Raw genomic sequence first — 8707 nt, 5'->3', positions numbered from 1 at the left:
CCCAATCAGCCCAACACGCAACACGCGTGCCCCGTCCCGATAAGCGGCACGCAAGAGGGACGGCAGTGCGTGGATGGGGCGCACGAGGATGATTCCCCGCGCATCACCCTGTGTCTCTCCAGATCCGACCCGGAGTGAGCGATTTTTTGCCTCGCAGAGATCACCCGGTGGCGGTGCGGCGAAATGTCGTTTCCGGGTTACCGGGTGGCGATATTTGATAGATCACCCGGCAGTGGTTCGCGCCGGCTGTGGCTAGTTCCATTTCACTGTGGCACAGCTCGCGTTACAAAACCTTGATTTGACCATTTGCGCAAAAAGGTACATCTCGGTGCCTTCCAGAGGCAGCTGCGAACCCGCCGAGTGGACGGCGGCACACAGCAGGTGGCGCTGTGTGCCGCCGTCTACTCGGCGGGGTCGCAGCTGCCTCTGTGCGTCCTGGGTATGTACCTTTGTTGCGCGCCGGAGACGACTCGACGTCGCTGAGATCGGAGATCAAGCTCTGACAGGTCGCACGTCGCTCCTTTGACGCCGACGTGACTCACCCGTGCAGATCACATCAGGACACGGTCTCGACACGCTCGGTACGACGCCTGCGACCCGTCTTGGGTCAGGTGGCACGACGCTCATCGCGCCTACCAGCGCTGCGGTACAGGTTGCCACGACGAGGTCGAGCACGCTTCTATACGCTCGCCGAGCCTTCCTTTCCATCCCATTAGGCAGCCTGGGAACGGTGGCGGTCAGAGGCAAAGCCTGCGAGGGGTGGTGGAACCACATGTCACGGCTACTGCCGGCTCGACCCCGCGATAGCCTCCGAAGGCTGACTTTGAGGCACAATCATCGGACGACGTCGGCGAGTTGAGTCGCGCTCGCGGTAGCCAGATGACCTCTCATACTAGTATCATCGGCCATGGCCGCAGGAAGCGCGGGGGATTCCGCTGGGAGCAACACGGAGCTCCGTTGGACGCGTTTTCAAGATTAGCGTGTCAGAGTGAAATGGAACTAGCCTATACGCCCCGGTCACGGGTCATCCGACGTAACTTGACGGGTACAAACGGGTACAACTGTAACGTGTAAGCTAGTTAGAGCCGTACGTCCATTCGCATTGCGGGCTGCTGGCTGGCGCTCGCCGCAATGTCCCTTTGCGGTCCGTCACAACTCACATTTTAATCGCCCCGGACCCGGTGCGTCGACGTGCTGCGCCACGCCGCGCGTACGAGTGGGCAGCTTTTCCGTGAGGTGCATACGCAGCGGAAAAGGCCTTGCTGGCCGCTCACGCAGCTCAGGCGCAAAGCCGCTCCCTTGCGCTCCCCGGCCCCGACCGCCGGCTAAAGGCGCCATCAGCACACGTGGGCGAGAGTCAACTGCAGTGTTTGCATCATATGGGTGCGACCCTGCCTCGCCGCACGTGACACCGACCGCGCCACTCCTCGCTTGAGGAGCGGCTAGCTCCAGCCCCCCCCCCCCCACCCCGCTGTTCTCACCCCCCCTTCTCACTCCCGCAGACCACGCCTCGATCTTCTTGGGCAGTAGCTGGTTCTGCTGATTGCCGTGGCCCAACTGGCCACAGACTCCATAGCCCCAGCTCCAGACAGCGCCGTCGGCGGTGAGGGCGATGCTGTGGAACGCTCCCGCTGACACAGCCACGACGCGCTTGTCAGCAAAGGCCTCGATCTTCTTGGGCAGCAGCTGCCCCCACCGATTGCCGTGGCCCAACCGGCCATCGTTTCCATCGCCCCAGCTGCAGACGCCGCCGTCGGCGGTGAGAGCGAGGTTGTGCATGCCTCCAGCAGACACAGCGACGACGCGCTTCCCCGCCAAGGCCTCGATCTTCTTGGGCTGCCACTGGGTCTCCTCGTCGCCGTGTCCCAGCTCGCCCTGCCCGCCGCAGCCCCAGGACCAAACGGCGCCGTCCGCGGAGAGAGCGAGGCTGAAAAGTCCTGACGCCGCCACACCAATCGCGCGCTCATCTCCGAGGAGTGTTGGGAGACGGGTCGGCGTCTTCAGCTGCTTCACGCCCTCGCCGTGGCCGAGAAGGCCTGGAAACTCCTCCTCGTCCTCCCCCCCCTCCTCCTCCTCCTCCTCGCCCTCCGTTGCCGCTGACCCGCACGACGAGAGCCGCCCCTTGCCGTCGATGAAGACGCTGTGCTGTCCGCCTGCCGCCGCCCTCGCCGGCGGGTTGGACTCGCACAGCAGCGCAGCGAAGCACAGCCAGCGCACGGCGCAGCTCTCGCCCTCTGGCTGCGCCGGCAGCTCGAAGCCGCGCTCTTGCGCCCACAAGCGGATGCCCTCCACCACAAGCGAGGCGTGGAAGAGCAGCGAGACGGCCGCGACGCGAGCGATGTCGGCGGGGCGTTCGAAGCTGGAGAGGACGCGCGCGAGAAGCTCCGTGGGGAGGTCGAGGAGGCGGGTGGGCGGCGGCGTGCTGGGTGAGGGAGCGGCGGTGGCGGCGGGGGCGAGGCGGCGCGAGCGACGCGGTGGGGTGGACATATACACAGTGTGCATTAGGTGTGTATCGCGAAAAAAGAATTCTCGCAGGACACTGGGCACGGGACTGGCGCGAAAAAAGAAAAATCACACCGCAAGAAGCCCCGCTGTCGGTCGGGCTGCCTGCGCGCTTGAACCTCGATCGTCGGTCTCGGCTCAGCGGCCCCTTGGAGTGTGAAGCTGAAGGCTTCGTAGCCCTCCGGTGAAGACCCGCAGGGCTGGAGCGACAAAAAAGCGAGTGGCCTCGGCTCTCCCGGCTCGCCGCTCTCGCCAAACTCCGCACTCGAGCGCCGGCGCGGAGGACCGGCGGAGCGCCGCCCCGCCGGCCTGCGCGCTGCGGCCTCTTGCACCGCCTCCTTCCGCCCGTGTGGCACAGACGCGCGGTGAGCCTTCTCGACGGCGGAAGCTGTGTCTTCTTGATTTTTATCTATGTATACGTAGGCAGCGCGTCACTCGCCATAGCAAGCGGGTCGTAGCCTCGCCGGCCTCTCAGAGAAACTCAGCGGCAACGGGTGGCGCCGCTCGCCGCCTCCTCAAGATCAGCCCCTCTGCACGGCATCCACACACACTTCCCCGCAGCTGCGTCAATAGACCGTCTACTTCTTCTTCGGAACCTGAAGGGGGGTGGGGTGGGGGGGGGGGGTCGAGGGGCGAAGGGGCGAGGGCGGGGCAGTGGCGGGCACGCACCACGAGCATCAGCTTCTGCATCGTTTTGAGCTGCGGGGGGGGCGGCGAGTCGGCAGTCACGGCGCGGGAGAGGGGACGTGCGGTAGGCGAGAGTCCCGCCCGCAGGCGGGAGAGCGGCACCGCCCAGGGGGCGGGCGGGGCGCAGGGACGCGTGCCTGTGACTCGTCGGCCTGGAGAGTCCGGCGCAGCTTCTGCTTGCGGAGGGGGTGCTTCTTGGTGAGGATGTGCGACTTGAAGGCCGAGTGCCGCAGCAGTTTGCCCGTCGCGGTCACCTTGAAGCGCTTCGCGACGGCGCTCGAGGACTTGCCCTTGCGCTTGGCCGCCTTGGCCTTCTTCATGACCGAGCTCATCGCAGGCGAGGACGCCAGCGACGGGGCGCCGGCCGCTGGCACGAGCACACGCACGGGCGCCACGCCCGTCGGCACGAAGGCCGACGCGCCCGCCAACAGGCAGGCGAAGAGAAGGCTTCTGGGCAACATCTCGCTCCTGAGAAGAAGAATTTTACCTGGCCAGGGGCCCCTCCACTCGCCTGCACCTGCTCGAACCCTGAGCACTGTGCAGCGTTGCACGCGTTGCATGAATGCACGTTGAGTTGTACGAAGGTGGTAGTAATTATTGTCTTGAGTATTGCGCGTCTCTCGACCGAGAGCGCTAGCCTCTACCCCTTCGGTCCGAAAGAAGAATTTTACGCACATTTCTTTCGGGCTACGAACATGTCGTCTGTTGTGTCGTTGTGCCCTTCTTTGTTCTCTTGGCACCTTGGAGTGCTGGGGGGGGCGACAGGGAGTATGTGGCCTTGATTGAGTTATGTGTAAGCCGACTCAGGGTGTGTGGCAGCCAGCTGGCTGTGTGTCTTGTGAGCCTGTTTGTGTCTGTGTGTCGCTCGAGCGTGTCGTCATCATCTGTCCAGCGTCCACCCATACCGCGTTGGTGTCCAGTCCGAGCCTGGCTGTTCTTCACCTTTCTACCTACCTACCTAACATGTGTGGTGGCGGCGTGCCGTCCTCCCATCCCTCCCTTGGGTTGTCTGTTTTCTTTCTTTCTTTCGGGCTACGAACAATGTCTTCACACCAGCAATGGTCCGGTCGAGTGGCTATCTCTCGAGGTTCTCGAGGTTGATATCCTTTGGCCGCGTTGGGTAGCGAGGATTGGTGTAACCCGATCCACGCAGGCGTGGTTTCTGACGGCCGACCGTCAGTGCACGGAGTTGCCCCTCCCTTCTCCGACTGCCCCGGCTAGTTCCCGAGGTCGTCGGGTGTGACCCCTTCGCCGCCCAGGACCTAGCGCGGGTGGGTTGGAGGGGGGCTCGCTGCAGGGAAGGGCTGTGTAAGAAGCCGATCCCCGTAGTCTGCCCCGTTCCTCCCCTGGGCCCTGGCAAGAAGAATTTTACGGTGTCCTCTCGGCTGAGGAGGCGGCCCGGAGGTGGGTACGCTTGCGGGTGGCTGCGACCTTCTTTTTCCGCCCCGCGCCGGCGGCGCTGCTGCGGCGGCCGCCGTCGCCGCTGCTCGAGGGCGTCGTCGTGCGGGAGGCGAGATCCCGCGAGATCGGCCGCGAGATCGGCGCGAGATCGACGCGGGGTGCGTGCCCGCGCGAGGGCCGGCTGTGAGTGTGTGTGTGTGTGTGTGGCCGGCTGTGTGGGGTAGGCGACATTTGCGAGCTGGGTGCAGCGCGTCAACGGCAAGTACGGGCGCCACAAGGCTGCGGCGCGCTTCCCCGCGCCCCCTCGCGACGAGCCTACCACCCACGGACGGACAAGGTGCAACGGTGAAACCGGAATCAAGTGGGATCTTGACCGTGCGTGAGAGAGCAGGTCCGAGGCTGGTAATATATTGAGCTAACTTTAAAGAGAGTAGACGGAGGCACCGCGGGCGCGAGCTGAGATTTGTAAAAAGTCAGAAAAGAATTTCCCTATATACCCCCCTCTGCTCTGTACCCCCCGGCTCTGTACCCTGGCTGTGCCCTCGTCACGAGCGTCGCCTCAAGATCCTCAGAGCCCGCCGCCTCGCTCGCGTCGCAAGACACGGCGGCAGAGGAGCCAACCACTGACGCCTCGCTCCTCCTGTAGCAGCAGCGGCAAATGGCTGAGCGACTCAAGCAAATGGCGGCAATAGTCGAGGGGCAGCGCCGGGCACTCGAGAAGATCCATGCAGCCGAGGCGGACACGATCAAGGAAGGTGGCGCGGTGATTTGCCCCTGCCCGAGCAAGGAGTTCCTGCGAAGCTGCATTCACGCTATGTGGCGAACCAAGGCCACGGCGTGCTGCTACGATAGCAAGCAGCGCACGGCGACGAAGATCCAGGCCGCTGCTCGCAGGCTGCTTGCGAGGCGGCAGCTGATGGCGGTGCGGAGAGCGGCCAGCAAAGTCGCCGCCTATACGCGCCGCCACGCTGCCATCGTCGAGCGGGCGCGGCTGTTGCACGAGAGGTCGGCGACGCGGGTTCAGGCGGCCTTCCGCTCGTACAAGTCCCGGGTGCTCGACGCACCAGCGGTGACCAAGTCGCGGCTCATCGCACGACTCCACAAGGCGCTGCGCATGCTGAAGGCAGCAGAGGCGGACAAGGCGGCGGCAGTAGCAGCGGCTGTGGCGTCATCAGAGGCCGACAAAGCAACGGCGGTTCGGGCGGCAGTGGAAGCAGCAGTGGCAGCAGCGGAAGCGGCAGTGGCAGCAGCGGCTGTGGCGTCATCAGAGGCCGACAAAGCAACGGCGATTCGGACGGCAGTGCAAGCGGCAGTGGCGGCGGCAGATGAAGCGGACAAGGACAAGGGCGGTTACGCGGGGCACGGCGCCATGCGGTACCGCCACGGCGACTATGAGGGCGGGCTGAAGGCGGGTCTGCCCGAGGGACGCGGCGTCTGGCGGTCCGCCGGTGGCGACATCTACGATATGATGTATCTTATTCCGGGGCCCGTGTGCGGGGAGCGAACCTTAGCGACCGCCCAGAAGCTTTCTGAGCGAACCAATCGGGCCAGGATCATCAGCATATGTCCCCTCCACAACATCGTGGGCGTTTGAGCGGTATTTGAGGAGCACCGCCACTCTGAAGTTCGGCCGGGTGGTCTGCAGACCCCCCCCCCCGAGCAGCAGAGGCTCCGTGGGGTCGAAAAGTCGACGCTGGGAGTCGCAATCGTCAAACCGTCGCAACACCACGCGGTACGCACGTACCGCCCACATCCCCTCCACCGCTGAGAAGGCGCAGATCGACCGCCGGGCCGCGTAGCCGTCGTTAAGGAGCGGTTTTTGGAGCCGTACGAAGAGGTCCCAGACGGGCGAAGATGCGGTTTTTCGACGACCACACGCGATTTGGTATCTGGTTTTTGCTAAAAACGGGCCGCCTAGTGCAGCATCACTAGTACAACACGCAACCACACTGATAGCTCCACACTGGCCGGTATAGGCGAGCACCGGCGGCCTCACGGTCGCCGGAGTGGACGCACTGCACACACACTGTGACCGTGTCGACGGTGTGACAGTGAGCTGACACAATCGTCGGCGCCGCGCTATCGCGGCGCCCCGCAGTCTACACACCTCAGGCGCACCCCTGAACGCGCCATGGGCGCGCAGATACACCGCAGCGCCGAGGAGAATCCACACCTGGCCGGTCCCGAGCCCCGTCCTGGGCCTCCAGGCGGCCGAAGATCGGCGTTCGGGCGGGATGAACTTGTCGGAAATGGAGCAAACTTGGCGCGGCTCGCCGCTCGCGGTACCGGGTGAGCCTGGATAGGGCAAAATCTGGGGTGAATACGAGGGACAGAGGTCGCATTTTTGTCGCGCAAGTTTGCGCGGCGTGGCGCTGCCCCGCTGCCGAGGGCGCCACCAACCCGTGGCGGCGGCATTTCCAGCCCAAATTGGGCGTTCCGTGCGCCTTGCCGGCGAGAGTGGACGGGCTGTGCATCGTGGGGGGGGTGAGTGGGAGGGAGGTGGTCGTGTGCCTACTTTGTCGGCCGCGCGCGAGGAGAATTCTGGGTGTGAGGCGCGCAGGAGGCGAGGGTGGGCGCGCCGGCGGTCGAGCCGCCGAACAATTCGACGTGGCGCAGCTCCGCGCCGGCGGGGACGACCGAGTACATGATGTCGGCGGCGGTCGCGCGACGAGGGAGAGCCGCAGGAGCCCTCTGTGGAGCAGGCGCGCGAAAGCAGCGATGAGTGGCGCTTCGTCAGCCACCTGTGGGCGGTCATCGGGGTCGCGGTCAAGCTCGCGACGGGGTAAATCTGGTGCGTCTCGTATCACTGGTGGGCTGGGTGTGCAGCAGCAACGCTCAAAAAGAGGCAAAAAACTCGGCTGCTACTTTGAGTGTCTACTCTTTCGACGCACCGTCCTCGACCGCGCTGAAGAGCTGGCTGGTGGTCGCCGCAGCGCGTCAGCGCCAGTCCGACTGGTCGGGCACCTCGGCTGGGTCCATCAGCAAGAGGCCCGCGCCGTCGGGGAGCCCCGCGAGCGCATGGGCGGCCGGCGCGAGGGGAGAACGACGGGCCGAGATCCGCAGCTTTGCCACGAAAATCACAAGGCGCCAGGGGGGGGGGTCCGAATAAGATACATCATAACGATGGCGAGTGGAAGGCCGGTCGGAGGGAGGGGCGCGGCGTCTTCCGGTACGCCAACGGAAACGTCTATGATGGCGAGTACAAAGCGGGCGAGAAGGAGGGGCGTGGCGTCTACCGGTTCGCCAGCGGACTCGGGACCGGTGCTTTGACGCAGCACAGTGTGCTTCGAGGAAGCATGAACTCAGAACGGCCCCCCGAGCGCGCCTCTTCGACGCCCACGGGTCCCGGGGGGTCAGAGGGGTTGCGAGAGGGCTTTGGCTATTTTTTGTTTGAATCCCGGAGGCCGTACAAACATGTAACGTGCGTTCCACGTGCCCGTCCACACCTAAGGACAAGCATGCCACGAGCGCAGGCCACGACAGCAGGCCGCGCCAGGGGTGCAGGCCGCGGCAAGGGTGGCAGGGGCGGCGGCGAGGGCCGCGGCACGGGCGATGGCCGTGGCACCGGCGGCGGGCTCGAAATCGACCACACTAAACATCCGATCGGCATCATCCTTATGAGCGTGTCGGTGTCCGGCGTCCGCGTCTCTGTGGACAAGTCGTTGTTTGACCGAGATGGGATCGCCCCCGAGGTATTCGACAGCCTCCCGCAAACCCTCTACGGCACGTGCGACCATTGGGCGGGGCAGGGAGGCAAGGTGGGCGGCAAGATCAACATCGAGTGGGATGCCAATGACGCCGAGCAAGAGGGCTCCAACTCGGACGAGTGGCTGCAGATCTTGCTCAAGCCTGAGCACAAGTTCAAGCTGGAGCGCCACCCAAACGGGCAGCCGGCTCCAAAGGCCGCGGGCATGGAGGCCCAGAGAGCGTTTCATAAGGCGATCACTGTTGGCCCTTACGCCGCAGACTTCCGCCAGATGGCAACCGACATGCGCGTGACGGTCGTCATCGAGTACGACGACAACGGTCTACCACCTAGTAGTGTTCCGTTCGCCCCGCTCCCATCTTCTCCTCCCCACACTAGTTCCCGCTTTATGTTTTTCAACACGCCCAGCCC

At 64.8% G+C, this 8707-nt stretch overlaps 1 protein-coding gene across 1 annotated transcript; it reads right to left on the bottom strand.

Annotated features, from left to right (window-relative positions):
- Positions 1 to 3080: 3080 nt before the first annotated feature.
- EMIHUDRAFT_107602 (hypothetical protein) lies at positions 3081 to 3650 on the bottom strand (the record flags this gene model as incomplete). Its single annotated transcript, XM_005757064.1, has 3 exons — positions 3081 to 3098; positions 3172 to 3201; positions 3321 to 3650. The coding sequence occupies 3 exons, from the start codon at positions 3648 to 3650 to the stop codon at positions 3081 to 3083; spliced, it is 378 nt and encodes a 125-aa protein (XP_005757121.1).
- Between the last annotated feature and the right edge of the window lie 5057 nt (positions 3651 to 8707).

Source organism: Emiliania huxleyi, assembly GCF_000372725.1.
Source record: "Emiliania huxleyi CCMP1516 unplaced genomic scaffold EMIHUscaffold_93, whole genome shotgun sequence".
Classification (NCBI taxonomy): domain Eukaryota; phylum Haptophyta; order Isochrysidales; family Noelaerhabdaceae; genus Emiliania; species Emiliania huxleyi.
The sequence above is the reverse complement of the archived record's forward strand: the minus strand, read 5'-3'. Positions and strand labels throughout refer to the sequence as shown.